The sequence below is a fragment of the Myotis nattereri genome, assembly GCF_964212035.1.
Source record: "Myotis nattereri genome assembly, chromosome: X".
Lineage (NCBI taxonomy): Eukaryota > Metazoa > Chordata > Mammalia > Chiroptera > Vespertilionidae > Myotis > Myotis nattereri.
The window spans coordinates 10,797,681-10,813,557 of NC_138078.1; the positions used below are offsets into that span (position 1 = coordinate 10,797,681).

A 15,877-nucleotide genomic window follows, 5' to 3' on the forward strand; every position below is an offset into this window, starting at 1 on the left:
TTCATTCATTTTATGTATATGTATTAAACGCCTATTAGGAATGAGGTATTCTGCTAAGGGTTGGTGATACAGTCTGACTGAAACACAGGTTTTGGCTCCAAAGACATCAGTTTAGTTTAGAAGGAAGGGCAGTTAATAAAACAACAGGACAGTTCAGGGTGGGATGAGTTATAATTGGGATAAACATGAGACTCCAAGGGAGCACATTGGAGTGGTACCTAATCTCGTGGGAGACTTCCTGGAGGAGGTGACATTTAAGACAATCAAATAATTTTAGTAATTGCCTAAATCATGAAGGAAAGTTTTAGAGGATTGGAAAAGATTTTATTCGTATACTAGTGGCCCAGTGCACAGATTCGTGCACATTGAAAGGAAGTTAATTAGAAGAAATATTTTAATATTGCTATTCGCCCTTTCTCTATAATAGAAGTGTCAGAGATAAAAGAGAACTAGTAAAATGTATATGAAAAATAATATATGAATATATATAACAACAATGACATGATGTAAAAGCAACAAAGACATGATGTAAAAACAACAAAAACATGATATAAAAACAAAAACATGGTATAAAAACATTGATAAAAACAATGATAAATTGATTAAACTTATTCCAGTATCTCCCTATATACCACAATAACAGTAAAAACACTCTTAATACATTCTGTCGATGACGCTGGCTTCTTTCGGCTTCAGAGGTACGTTGTGCCAATAGTTGGTCTTCAGATATATTCTGTTGACAACACTGCTTTCTTTTAGCTTCAGAATGTCAACAAAAAACAACCAAATTCACGATCGACAATGACAGATCGAAATGCACGCATATGCTTGGCACCAGCGAGAGCTTTATATGTATTGAGCATACGTGAGTCAATGTTTATTTTTAAGTTGCCAGTATGCATCATATGTACCAGTCATGGGACGGACGGACAGATGGATGGTCGGTCACTTAGCCTTTTATGTATATAGACTAGAGGCCCAATGCATGAAATTTGTGCAAGAGTAGGCCTTCCTTCCCCCAGCTGCTGGCACCGGATTCCCTCTGGCATCTGGCACCCAGGCTTCCCGCCCACCAACTACAGCCCACCGATTGGTGGCCTCTGTGGGGCAATCATGGGTCAATGCCCGGACCCCTGACAAATCGCATCACACCCGCCTTGGCTGGCCTGGCGCCAGTGTGTCATAGCGTGGTCGTCTGGAAGGTCATTCAGTCTAATTAGCATATTACGCTTTTATTATTATAGATAGTTTTTGTGATGCATTGCAATAAATGATGAGATTCACACTAATGATTGTTCTTGATTGTTTGTTTTAAGATTTTGGTTTCTTTAAAATTTGGTTGTCCTTGTCCTAGCTGGTTTGGCTCAGTGGATAGAGGGTCAGCCCATGTACTGAAAGGTCCTGGGTTTGATTCCAGTCAAGGGCACATACCTCGGTTGCAGGCTCTATTGGGGTGTGTGTGGGAGGCAACCAATCAATGTGTCTCTCTCACATCAATGTTTCTCTCCCTCCCTCCCTCCCATTCTAAAAATCAATGGAAAAATATCCTCGGGTGAGGAATAACAATAATAAAAAAATGAAATCAATATTTGGTTGTCCTTATAAATTATATCATTTAGCACCTTTTCACTAAGCCAGACATTTTCAGGTCATATTCCTATCTGGGTTTGAAAATATTTTTTTGCTCTGGGCACCACACTGTTACCTATGACAGGCCTGTGTTCAAAGGCATCTCGACTTTATATGGCTCCAATATCATCAAGTGAACCAATTTACATAGCATTGGTTAGGTCATATTTTTAGATTTTATTTTCTGAACGAATTAATTTAAATCAGCCACTTTTGCTTAATTAGAGTGACCAATTTGAAATACTTCATTCAGAGCCTTAGTTAGCCTTGCTAACATTGCAAGACATTTTTCCTCACTGGAAGCAAAGCTTGAAATTTTAGATCAAGTATTGGCAAATTATTTTGTTAAATTCATGCTGTGAATGGAGACCTCCTGAAGCTGAAAAAGGGATGCACATGGACACAGAGAAGCTAATTAACTCTTAACCCTGTGGGTGTCATACCGACGCTGTCCATTGGAAGCCTTGCCATCTTGGTGTTTGTTTGTTTTCTTTCTCTCTTCTTACCATCCTCCACCCCCCATGCCTGTGATTTTCCAGTTGAGAAGTTCATTAAATATTTTCTATTTTTCTCTATCCTGATATGCTTCACACTGCCACAGTAGTCAATTCCTTTCCTTTTGAGATTAAAGCAGTGTGTTGCAATCAAAAGAACAGATCTCTAAAATAGGGTTCTCAAAAGATATAAAATTAAAATATTGTGGAGTTGAGGTACAGAAGTTATTATATGATGTGCACAAAAATGTCCACATAAGTTGGGATACCTTCTAGATGTCTATTTTAAAATGCTCCAGTAGACAACAGGTGACAATATAGGGAAATATCTTGTTTTTGTCTCTATTCAAAGTAATTAATTGTAGTCTGCTCTTTTCCCCCCTGCAGGTCATCTGAATTGTGGTTACCCTGAGTTTTCTATATTTGTCAAATTTATTTCCATGTCATAGATGGTTTATTGTATATCAGCTGCAGAATAAGCTAGAGAGTTTGGTTTGCTGGAACTGAGTGAAGGATGGGGTATAGCAGCAGGTTTTGCTTCTTTGAAGGAAACCCAGAAATCTCAGTAATTCGAAGCCTAAATGTTCTAGAGACTTATGTCTCAGGAGACTTAGCTCCTCATCCTCTTATCTGTCTTCCAGTTCCTGTATTATTCTAAAACTAAAGCATTTTTGACTCAGACTATATAAAGTAATATGTCTAATCCTGAACCAACAAGGCAGACCTTATACATCCAAATGAGTCTTGCCTTCTTTGAAGCAGCTGACTTAAGAGGCTCAACGTGTATACACATTTAGAACTCCTTTTAGAATCACTTCTAGAGACTGATATATTCTATTGAATGGCCTTCATGATCACAAATCTCAGTCTTTTGATAATGTGTGTGACTTTTTGAAAATGTTAAAACTCATTGGGTGTCAAGCATGCTGTATAAAGTAGATGGCCCAGCTGACCATTATTATTTTTGACTTAAAATTAGATTTGATTAAAGAAATTCATTATTCTTTGCTCACAGTAGAGATAAAATACCTATAAGCAAAGTTTGATTTAACTGGAGATCAGTAAATTCTAATACAAGAAAATTTGTCATCACAGTTGAAAACATGTTTACCATCCAAATATCTATAATAATAAAAGCCTAAAATGCTGGCCCTAACCGGTTTGGCTCAGTGGATAGAGCGTCGGCCTGCGGACTGAAAGGTCCAGGTTCGATTCTGGCCAAGGGCATGTACCTTGGTTGCGGGCACATCCCCAGTAGGAGGTGTGCAAGAGACAGCTGATCGATGTTTCTCTCCCATCGATGTTTCTAACTCTCTATCCCTCTCCTTTCCTCTCTGTAAAAAAATCAATAAAATATATTTAAAAGCCTAAAATGCTAATTAGACCGGATAGCCAAATGACCTTCTGGACGTCATTCTGGACATCCTTCTGGATGAAGCTGCGGCGGCAGGGGCTGAGGCAGAGGCAGTTAGGGATGATCAGGTGGGCAGGTGAGCAGTTAGGCAGTTAGGGGTAATCAGGCAGGCAGGCAGGCAGGCAGAGTGGTCAGGGACGATCAGGCAGGCAGGCAGGGAAGTAGTTAGGAGCCAATGGTCCTTTTTGTTCTGTGTGAAAGATTTTTTGTCTGCTTGCTCTTTATGGTCAATAATGTATTTTCCAACCATTCTTTCTTTTATTTAGCTCTGATTGGTATTTTAAATTTTAATGTCAAGAATTAACTTTTTTAAAAAATTAAATTTATTGGGGTAACATTGGTTAATATGGTGGGTTTCTATGTTACAAGATCTGTATATTGTACTGTGTGCCCATCACCCGAAATCAAAACTTCCGTTACCATATATTAGGACCCCCTTCATCCCCCATCACCTTTCCTCCAGCAACCACCACACTGCTGTTTGTGCTCATGAATTTCAGTTTTATGTCCCACATATGAGTGAAATCATATGGTTCTTAGCTTTTTCTGACTGACTTATTTCACTTAGCATAATATTCTCAAGGTCCATCCATGAGTAGTATTCCATTGTGTATATGTACCACATCTTCTTTATCCAGTCCTCTATCACAGGACACTTTGGTTGTTTCCATGTCTTGGCCACCATGAATAATGCTGCAATGAACATAGGGGTGCATATATCTTTGTGAATACTTGTTTTTGAGTATATTTTCCTGATCCCAGTTATTTTTCATGCTAACACTGTGTTTAAAGGTATTATCTCATACCCAGGAGTGATAATCAAAATATTTAACAGTTAATATGGTCTGGTCAGTGAGAAGTGAGAACACACACTGGCTATCAATACTTAGTGTGATTGTATCAGAGTGTACTGGTGTATTAGCCTTACATACAATTATCGGTGCCTTACACATTCCTGGGCACTTTCGTATCCATTGTCATTTGATCTGGGGGTGGGGGGTGGGGGATATAGTGTCATTCTCCTTTTGCAATTTGAGGCAATCTCATAAAGCCCAGAGAAGTTAAACACAGGGCCCCTTAGAAGTTTCCCTCTTTTACAGGGAAAAGGAAGAGAGTCGCCATTATTTATAGGACAAATATCAGCTCCTTTTAGAGAAAACTCATAGTAGATGGTGGGTAGAATGAGCAATCCCCATCCCCTGATATCTTCCTGCCCCAAGATAATTCTTCACTTTCAAGGTCCCTTGCAGGAGATGCCTGCCCTAGAAGAGTGAAACTGACTCAAGCAACTGAGAAAATTTTCCCAAATGAAAGAACAGACTCAGCTTCTTTTCGCCATGTTCACAGGGACATTAAGTACAAAGCCTTATTTTAAAAGTATATTTTTGTAACGGCTTGTTTTTCCCCTCTCTTCCTTCCACAGAATGGCCTCCCCTCAGGGTATAACCCATATGTTTTTAACGGTGATTTTGTCGATCGAGGAAAATGCTCCATTGAGATCTTAATGATCCTGTTCGTGAGTTTTCTTCTCTATGGCGATGACCTGTGCTTGAACAGAGGAAACCATGAAGATTTTTTGATGAATATGAGGTAACCTAGGCCTTTATATTTCCTCTTTTGTTTCCCATTTTATAAAATTCCATCATATTTTGTTCCTAGCAAAGAGTTAGAGGTGGGTGTAGAGAGGCAGGGATGAGGGGAATCTCAATTCTTATCCCTGTTTACAAGCCCCAGTCTTCTACTGAGTGAGTATGCATTATTCTGAAGTCCTCTTTCAGTCTTTTTTTCTACCTCTGTTCTTCCCTCTCCCTCCTGTTATGTTCTTATCCTCCCAGGCCCACCCTTCACAGTCCATATCATGTGCAGGGTAGATGTGTTAGGCCAGGTTTGGAGGTGTCCTTGAGCAGGCTTAGATGGAATCATTCTGTTGCTACCCTTTTGGCTTGTGTCATGTGTTGTTTCAGAAACTAGGACTGTATTTTTCACTGATATTTTTTATGACATGATAATTGCTTTTGGCACAGTTGTTCATAAACATATTTGAGAACAGCTGTAACATACCATTTCAACTATCTGACTCACTGGAAATTTGAAGAATACAGATTGGTTAAATGGTTTACCAGTTTTTGCTAAAAGGCCCAATGGGTGGTAGATGTTCCCTTTTCCCTTCTTTCTTCTTCTCCCCCCCTCCCCCTCTTCTACTTCCTCTCCTCTTCCTCCTCCTTTTCTTTTTCTTTTTTTGTTTCTTGTTTTATGAAAAACAGGAACCAGTTTGCCCTAGGGCAGTAGAAGACATGGCATGTTTTATGTTTTTGGTCCTGGGCTTTTGGGTGCCTTGATCAATGCTCAGCAACTTATTAGTTTTGTCTTTGGGGCAGTTTTGGCACCTGACCAGAGTACAGAGTTTAAATTCTAATTCTTAGGTATGGAAGCAAATTCTGAGACTATGAAAAAAAAATTCCAAGACAAGAAAAAATCAGAGGCCCATTAATATGTAATATAGCTCAATATTTTTATTTGGGCATGCCATTTATCCTTTCATTTATTAATTTAGCCAATCATATTTATCTAATGCTGCAATGTTTAATGAAAGAGACATGGTCCCTACCCTCATAGAGTTTACATCTAGCAGGCAAGACACATATTGAGCAGGTTTTCAAGTGTGGTGAGTTTGTAAAGTGGGGAATCCAATCTGGCTGAGAGGTGACAGAGGTTCTCTCACAGAAGTATGGTGTTAGTCTGAGCCCTGAAGAATGAGTTAGGAAATCAAGAAAATGCCATGGTGTTTCACAGTGAGGGGACAACTTATGCAGAACTTAAGATAAGACTTTTTATTTTTTTTAATATATTTTATTGATTTTTTTACAGAGAGAAAGGGAGAGAGATAGAGAGTTAGAAACATTGACGAGAGAGAAACATCGATCAGCTGCCTCCTGCACAACCCCCACCGGGGATGTGCCCGCAACCCAGGTACATGCCCTTGACCGGAATCGAACCAGGGACCTTCCAGTCCGCAGGCTGACGCTCTATCCACTGAGCCAAACCGGTTTTGGCGACAAGACTTTTTAGACTTAAAAGAAATTTAGGGGGGCAGGAGCATAGACTGATGGACAGGATGGTGTCTGATAGAATTGGAGACATAAATGGTTGGATCATGCAAAGGAATTTGGATTTTCTTCTAAGGACAACAGAAATTCATTGGAGATTATCATAAATTTGTGTTTTAAATATAGCAGGAAGAGTAAATTTGGAGACAGGCAAGAGTACCTGTATATATGAAGAGGACAATTAAGAAGTAGTTGAAGAGTACATCATGGATTCTCACTTACACTAGGGTAGTGGGGATGGAGATGCAAAGGAGTAGATAAAATCAAGAGGAGTTTTGGGAATGATGATTTAATGCTTGGTGGTATGAGGGACTTGAAAGAGGAGATAATCAAGGGTGGACTCTAGGTTCTTGCCTTGAGTTTGGGGGTACATATCATTTACCGATATTGGGAACATGAAAAGAGGAGAAAGTTGGGATGAGAGAGAATGATGAGTTCAGTTTGGGGAAAGCTAATCTGAGATGCTTTGAGTAGGAAGTTGAGTATACATGTCCAGAGCTCAGAAATGAAGTGTGAGCTGGAATACTGTCCTGTAGTTATTGGCATGTAAATAGTAACTGAAACCTTGGACAAGAATGACATTGCCAAGGGAGAAAGTGAAGGGACAGAATCTGAAGGAACTCCCAATGTTTAAGGCAAGGTAGAGGAGAACTTGTAAAGGAGATTCACAATAGCTAGAAAGGTAGGAGGAAAACCAGGAGAGTTTACTTTCACACAATCCAAGAGAAAAAAACGTTTTCCAGGACTATGTAGTCAACTGTATTTAGTGTTTCAGAAAGAGCACGGAAGATGGGGACTGCAAAGTGTTCATTAGATTTAAGAACATGGAAACCTTTGGTGAGTACAGGACTGAAATAATCTCAGAAAACATCATGTTATACTATAGAAGACTGACATGATATTATTTGCATAGAAACCTAGAGTATGTTGTGATCCAACTTCACTGTGTTGGGTACTAAGAGTATATGTATACTATTATGCTAAGGCAGGGAAAAGTAAATGAAGAAAATTCCCATCATTAAATCTCCCTTAGTGACTGTTAATTCAGGCTCTAAAATTCCTGACAGTTTCTATTAAAACCTTTAATACATAACATGAAGTATATCCGAGAGACTATAAAGAGCCAACTTGTTTATCTTCTAGGTTTTTCTTAATCTTTCTTCAGTCTTTTTTTCTCTATATATCATTCATTTACTGTAAGATATAGGTGGTCTGAGAAATTCTGTGTAACTAAAAGCGTTCTCCCACACAGCTTTCCCCATGCTTACCACATATTTTTAAAGTTGCTTGTGATTGTTTCACAAAAATGTATCTTCTTTCCCCAAATATACTACAAGCTCCTTGAGTATAGGGATAAAAGTTTTGGCTGCTTTTGTTCTTTCCCATCATGCCTAGCAAACACTTGGGTAAAAATCAGTTCCAATTCAAGACTAGTTTCTTAAGTTGCTGACATTTGTGATAGTGAGGTGTCAAGGCCTTCCCTTTTTTGCATGGCTCACATAAGTAGGAGTTATCAACATTTAATTAGTTTTAATCCTCCCCCCTTTTTTTCCAGGTATGGCTTCACAAAAGAAGTCTTGAGCAAATATAAGGTAAGACTCATACTTTTAAAAAAATTCTCTTTGCTGTCTATACATAGAAGTAAAAAAAAAAAAAAAAGAGCCTTCAGGAAGGGTGATGGGCGAACTAGTCAGAATCGATATGAATAAAAGCACAGAAGGAAGTCCTAGCCATGGCAGAGGCTTAATTTTCTTCCTGGACTAAAGCAAGCTTTTCCAATGTGACTTTTGTACATTTCAGCATAGATACAAACATATTCCATTGTTTTAAAGGTACCTGGGATTTGTTTTACTCAGGTGTGGTAAAACATGCAAACAAGAACATAGCTGTACTAAAGGAAAAGGCTTTTAATAAGTTATCAGGAAACAGGAGGCACAGCACATCACACTGGGGGGCCACATGGGGAAGCAACAAGGTTAGGCAGAAGGCAGAGGGAATGAGAGGGAGAGTGTGTTTATTGTATTTTCCCTGGGAAGGAATGGGGAAAGCAGTGCAAACAGATTTAGGATTGGCTAGTTTGAGTAATTTCAGCCACATAAAGGAGGTGGTTGGGGGTGTGGGCTTTTGATTGGTTGGCTTGCATATGAAGGCAAGTCATTTACTATCTCTGAGAATTAGCTCGCCCTGGAAGGGGCAGCCTCAAAAATACAGACTAAAAAGACATGGTTAATGGATGCTAGTGGGTTAGTGACTCTGTGCTGACTTCCTTTAGGTGGCATGAAAACTGTTTTGCTTTTTGTCCATCCATTGAGACTATTCAATAAACTTGAACCCATCAGAGAAATGAGTCTTATTCAAGCTCTTACTTACAGATACATGGAAAAAAAATCCTACAAGTCTTGGAAGAAGTTTTTGCCTGGCTACCACTCGGTACAATCATTGATGATGAAATCCTGATCATGCATGGTGGCATATCAGAGTCCACAGATCTGAATTTACTCCATCACATAGAGAGAAACAAAGTAAGAAGGCAGATTACATGAATCTTGTCTCATAGATTTATAAGAGGATATATACCTCTTTTTTAATTTATTATTTTGTATTCATTTGTGTTTTCGGGGTTGTAACTCTAAAAAGATTAGTACAAATTTCAGAAAATCTATGATTGTATGGTAAAGAACTAAATGGGTAACTTCTATACATGGGAAATTTTTTTAAAAAAAATTGATTTTAAAGAGAGAGGGAGAGAGAGAGGGAGAGGGGGAGAGAGAGAGACCTTTGCTTGCCTCCCATATGTGTCCCAACTGGGGATTAAACCTGTAGCCTAGGTATGTGCCCTGACTGGAATCAAACCCCCGACCTTCTGGTGCGCTGGATGACACTTTAGCCAACTGAGCCATACTGACTAGATCTACATGGGAAATTTTTAAATTCATGATAAAAGTGGGAAAATACGGAAATGTTGGCATTTCATATCATTTCTAATAGTGAAAAAAATCCTGATTTTTAAAAATTAAGATCTCTAATTAATATTATGCTTAAGTATACATAATATACATTTATCACTTTAACTAATTTTAAGTGTACAGTTCAGTGGCATTAATTCACATTGTTGTGTAATCATCACCAAAATCACTACCATGAATTTCCCAAACTGTTTATCTTCCCAAACTGAAATTATGTACATATTAACACTAACTTTACATTCCCCCCTCCCCTAGTCCCTTCTACTTTCTATCTCTATGAATTTGACTATTCTAGGTATTGAATATAGGTGGAATCATACAGCACTTGATTTCTGCATTGATATGAGTTCCCTTATAATACTCCAAATGGCTCAGGGTAATATTTTTGGAAATATTTTTAAGCCTAAGTAATCATATTAAAAACAACAGAAACAGAGCAGGGGCATGTATAAAACCTCTGAGGGAAGTGGTTGTGTGGGTTCTGTGAAAGGCTCCTTCCGCTGGGCTTTGTAGAATGACTAGAGTTGTCTTCCTCCTGTACCAGCCAAGTCCCCAGACCAGAGGCTTAGGGGTACCATATGGGCATGAGGCCCGATAGCAGTTCTGGAGCCAGATGATCATATATGGTCCTAGTGAAAAACAGAAACCCTTACCCCTCAGGACTGATAACCAATTTCTAACCAATCTAGGCAAGTGGAGTCCAGAGCTGGAATTTAATATGATGTAGATAGAAGTGTGACACCTATTCACCTTGAGTTTTTGGAGCACTTATACCATTATACACATATGAATGATAATATTGTTGCTAACTTCTCACCCTTTTAATTTCAGCTTAAATAGACCCACTTGCAAAGCCTTCCACAATGTGCAGAGTAGATCAATTCTCCTTTTATATGCTCTGAAGCCCTTGTATATATCCTTCATAAGTTACTAAAATTAAATAACGAACTCTGGTACTGTTTGAGTACCATCTTCCCCTGCTTCTCTAGTTCCCTGATATAACCCCAGGATCCCCAGCAATTAAGATGTAATAAGTACTTAACTCAATGTTGATTGAATATCTCCTAAGAGATTTTAAGAGCAAAGTGGGCAAGCCTAAGACAAAACTGGATACAAACTTTTTTATAACCTTTTTGCTAATTCTGTAGTGATTTTGCATAGCCTCCTCCCCAACTTCACCCAGAGAGGATCATACTTCTTGATTTATACCTGTTGTCTTGGTGTAAGTGTTAATAGCACCTCCCTTTACCCTCAAAAGTATACCAGTTGCAATAAATTTTAAGGCCACCCTAAGTCTAAGGCATCTTTCTCATGGTATCAATAAATAGTCAAGTCAATAAGACATTTCGATCAACATGAGATAGTGTTAGCATAATGAGGGGATATGATTCTAGCCAAGAGCAAGGGAACATGATGTTTTTGTCAGTCAAATATTGGCAAGCACATGGCAGGAATGAGACACTCCACCACCACCTGTCCTATGACAACAGAACTGATCAGCTGTGGCAGCCACTACCAATTGATCAGATTGAAGAATTTTCCTTTCCTGAGATTAGCCTGAGCAGGTAGCCCTCTCTAGGGCTTTTTGTTTTATTTATTGTAGTGTTGTTTTTTTTAATTTTTTTTATTGCTTAAAGTATTACAAAGAGTATTACTTATGTCTCCTTTTTTTTACCCCCCTTGACAATTCCCCAGCCGCCCCTACCCCCCAGTGTCTTGTGTCCATTGGTTATGCTTATATGCATGCATACAAGTCCTTCGGTTGATCTCTTACCCCCCTGCCACCCTTCCCGGCCTTCCCACTGTAGTTTGACAGTCTGTTCGATGTTGCTCTGCCTCTGTATCTATTTTTGTTCCTCAGTTTATAATGGTCCTTATTATCCATAAATGAGTGAGATCATGTGGTATTTTTCTTTCATTGACTGGCTTATTTCAATTAGCATAATGCTCTCCAGTTCCATCCATGCTGTTGCAAATGGTAAGAATTCCTTCCTTTTTACAACAGCATAGTATTCCATTGTGTAGATGTACCACAGTTTTCTAATCCATTCATCTGCTGATGGGCATTTAGTCTGTTTCCGGATCTTCGCTATGGTAAATTGTGCTGCTATGAACATAGGGATGCATATATCCTTTCTGATTGGTGTTTCTGGTTTCTTGGGATATATTCCTAGAAGTGGGATCACTGGGTCAAACGGGAGTTCCATTTTTAACTTTTTGAGGAAACTCCATACTGTCTTCCATAGTGGCTGCACCAGTCTGCATTCCCACCAGCAGTGCATGAGTGTTCCCTTTTCTCTGCATCCTCTCCAGCACTTGTCCTTTGTTGATTTGTTGATGATAGCCATTCTGACAGGTGTGAGATGATACCTCATTGTTGTTTTGATTTGCATCTCTCGGATGATTAGTAACTTTGAGCATGTTTTCATATGTCTCTTGGCTTTCTGAATGTCCTCTTTTGAAAAGTGTCTATTTAGGTCCTTTGCCCATTTTTTGATTGGATTGTTTATCTTCCTTTTGTTAAGTTGTATGAGTTCCCTATAAATGTTGGAGATTAAACCCTTATCCGTGATAACATTGGCAAATATGTTCTCCCATGCAGTGGGCTTTCTTGTTGCTTTGTTGATGGTTTCTTTTGCTGTGCAGAAGCTTTATATTTTGATGTAGTCCCATTTATTTTCTCTTTAGTTTCCAATGCCCTAGGAGCTGTATCGGTGAAGAAATTGCTTCGGCATATTCTGAGATTTTGTTGCCTTTGGATTCCTCTAGTATTTTTATGGTTTCCCATCTTACATTTAAATCCTCTATCCATTTCCTCTCTAGGGCTTTTTCAGGTATTAAGATCTCATGTATCTGGAATGCCCATTACTATCTCTAAATTGAGAGCCACCTTGATCTAGTAAATACCATGAAGTTCTGACATCAGACAGGTATAGCTAGCTTTTCATCCTGCTTCTGCCACTCCCTGACTGGGTGACTGACAAGGAACCAAAGTTGTTTAGGTCAAAGTTTTCATACCTATACATTGAAGCTAAAAATACCTGCCATATTGAATTATTAGGATTAAATATAATTACCTAAATGAAGAAAACATAGAGTAAGCTCTGAACATAGAGCTCTTTTCTCCAACTCTTTCCTTTTTTTCCTGATACTTGGACTAAGGTTTGAATTTCAGTCATGAAGACAGACTCTCAGTAGAGGTTTCTGGACCAGGAATTTTCCCAGGATACCTCAAATTTCCTACCATTTAAAGATCATTGTTCTGCCAACTCATAAGATGGATTTTAAAGATAAAAATTTGACTTACATAGTTTTTGTAGCTTCTACTCTCCTAGAGTGAGGTTTAACTGGCAGCACATAGTTGTATTAAATATAATAGAGCTGTAATAAAAGTAGTATGTTCAAGCCTTTAGAACTCTACCAGATGGGATACAAAAGTAGATTTTGAAGTCCAATTTTATTTATTTTTAATTTAAAAAATTGATTTGAGAAAGAGCAATGGAGAGGGAGGGAGGGAAAGGGGAGAGAGAGAGAGAAAGAGAGAGAAACATCAGTCTATTGTTCCACTCACCCATGCATTCATTGGTTGCCTCCTGCATATGCTGCAACTGGGTTTTAAACCTCCAAACTTGATACATGGGGGCAAGGCTCCAACCAACTGAGCGACCTGCCTAGAGCCTCAATTCCAAATTTATAACCCCTACTTTTCCATCCCTTAGGACCTTCCAAGTGTAGGGTGACCCTGCTTCCTGTTTTACACCTGTTGTGGTATAACTGTTAGTAGGGGAGGGGGAGGGTTTGGGGAACCTGATGACAACCTCCATTCTAGGTTCATTAAAGGCATTTTGTAAGGTGGGCAGTTTGGGACGATGGGTCAGTGCAGAGAGATGGAGAAGGAATACTCTGTAAGATTAAGATTCTAGTATTCTTCAAACTCCCTGGCAGGGGATGGGGGGAGGGATGGTTAGGAGGTCCTCCAGGAGAAAATGATGTTGTGGTACCTTAGGAAAGGGGTGGGGCAAAGTATCCTGATCCCTATTGGCCACGAAAACAGAAGAGCCACACGTACTTAAGAGACCACGTGGACTTGCCTAATGAGTTTATCAGAAATTGTGTGGACCCAAGTCCAGAGTGTCCTCCCAGAATATTCTGCTCTGTGTAAGACCTGGGGACATTTGCTGGGGAAGGGGGATGAGGAGGGTAGATTGTGAACTTACCAATAATAGCTGAGATTGGATTTCCAACAGTCTCAATGAGACAGGACCTCAGAATAAGATTCAATTTTATTTTTGAAAAACAAAGGTAAGATTTCATATACACCCTAGTTTATAGAAGAAACTATAAGAACCTACCACAGAGAATTGTCTATCACTGAACTAAGGCCACCAATATAACAGAATTAGTGTTAAAAATTATTTTGTATAAGGGTAGGGTGCTATAAAGAAACAAGTGTAAAATTACAGTCTCAAGTTATGTAAGGGAATATAGAAGGGATTATAGTAATTGGCATACTATCAGAAAGACATTTTATTTTCCAAAGAAATGCATCACTTTATTAGTAGGATTAGAGAACAGCACCAATTGCAGGCAGGTCAGATTGAGACCACATTGCATTTAAGTTGAAGGGCTTCCAAAGTTTTCAGCTTATGTCCCCTTTGAGAACGTTCCTGGACATAAATGTACTTTCTCACATTTCTCCAGGAAAACACAATAAAATGAAAAGCAGCCACTTTTGAAGTATTTCTGAAATCAAAGCCTATTGGTTCTCTCTTAGCCCCATCTATACTGATAAAAGGGTAATATGCTAATTAGACCAGACATCCTTCTGGACAGAGCCACAGTGGCAGAGGCCAAGGCAGAGTTGGTTAGAGGCAATCAGGCCAGCAGGGGAGGGCAGTTAGGGGTGATCAGGTCAGCAGGGGAGGGCAGTTAGGGGCGATCAGGTCAGCAGGGGAGGGCAGTTAGGGGCGATCAGGTCAGCAGGGGAGGGCAGTTAGGGGTGATCAGGCTGTCAGGGGAGGGCAGTTAGGGGTGATCAGGCCAGCAGGGGAGGGCAGTTAGGAGGCAATCAGGCCGTCAGGGGAACAGTTAGGGGACAATCAGGCTGGCAGGCAGAGGTGGTTAGGGGTGATCAGGCCATCAGGGGAGCAATTAGGGGCATCAGGCTGTCAGGCAGAGTGGTTAGGGGTGATCAGGCAGGCAGGCAATTAATTAGGAGCCAGCAGTCCCAGGTTGCAAGAGGGATGTCCGACTGCTGGTTAGGCCCAATCCTGAAAGGCCTAAACTGGCAGTTGGACATTCCCTGAGGGGTACTGGATTGGAGAGAGTGCAGGCTGGGCTGAGGGACGTGCCCCCTGCCCCCCCCCCCCCCGCACGGATTTCATGCATCGGGCCTCTAATGTATAGATAAAGGCTCAGAGGGAGACAGTTTTCCCTTAGCATCGTCCATTTCCTGAGATGATGCCTCAGAACATGTCTAGCACTGACATCTGTGCCTCTAGGGTCCTTTAGAAACTAATGGGAAACTTTCCCTGTAGGGCAAATGTATCTATTTGAAAATTGTACAAGCAGAATTTAACAGGCTCACTTTCTAGATATCAATGAATTACTAAGATAAAGAAAATGGGTGAGATGCAAAAGATGACCATGCATTTTTCACTGGGTTGAGGCACAACAATATAGACAGAATAGCAACTGGTACTGAAGTTTCTGCGTGCAGCACACCAAGCATAGGGTTTGACTAAAGCAAGAATTTGTTTTGTAGATGAAATCCGTGCTAATGCCACCAGTTCCAGTGGATAAAGATAGTGGTACTGAGATGAAGAAGAATAAAGGACATGTGCCTCGAGGAGTCAAATTAAATGGATCACCTTCTGATTATTTAACAAAGCATGAGTGGGAACAGGTAGGTCATCAGATTGTTCACCAAAGTGGCAAAGAAGACACAGCATAGATTATGTTGTCCCTTACAATAGAGAGATAAAAAGTGACTTGCCTTTATACACAGATCATATCCTTCTCACTGAATTTATCACTATTTTTTGACAGCTTTATTGATATATAATTCCCATACCACATAACGTACTTATTTGAAGTATATGCTTCATTGTTTTTTGGTATTTTCACAGTGTTGTTCAGCTATCACCACAGTCTAATTTTAGAATATTTTTATCACCGGGTAAACTCCATACCTATTATCAGTCACTCCCCATTTCCTCCCCACCTCCCCACTCTCCCAGCCCTGCTCCCCTTAGTTTTAGGTAACCA

The 15,877-nt window shown here is 39.7% G+C and overlaps 1 protein-coding gene across 4 annotated transcripts in view; it reads left to right on the forward strand.

The window, feature by feature from the left end:
• The window catches only part of PPEF1 (protein phosphatase with EF-hand domain 1), a 95,992-nt gene that overhangs the window by 61,644 nt on the left and 18,471 nt on the right, over positions 1–15,877 (forward strand). For all 4 annotated transcript variants that reach the window (XM_081081517.1, XM_081081516.1, XM_081081519.1 and 1 more), the window contains 4 exons: positions 4,961–5,127; positions 8,200–8,236; positions 9,017–9,166; positions 15,375–15,515. In XM_081081517.1, coding sequence (XP_080937643.1) covers positions 4,961–5,127; positions 8,200–8,236; positions 9,017–9,166; positions 15,375–15,515 — 495 coding nt within the window. The remainder of the gene's footprint in view (positions 1–4,960; positions 5,128–8,199; positions 8,237–9,016; positions 9,167–15,374; positions 15,516–15,877) is intronic.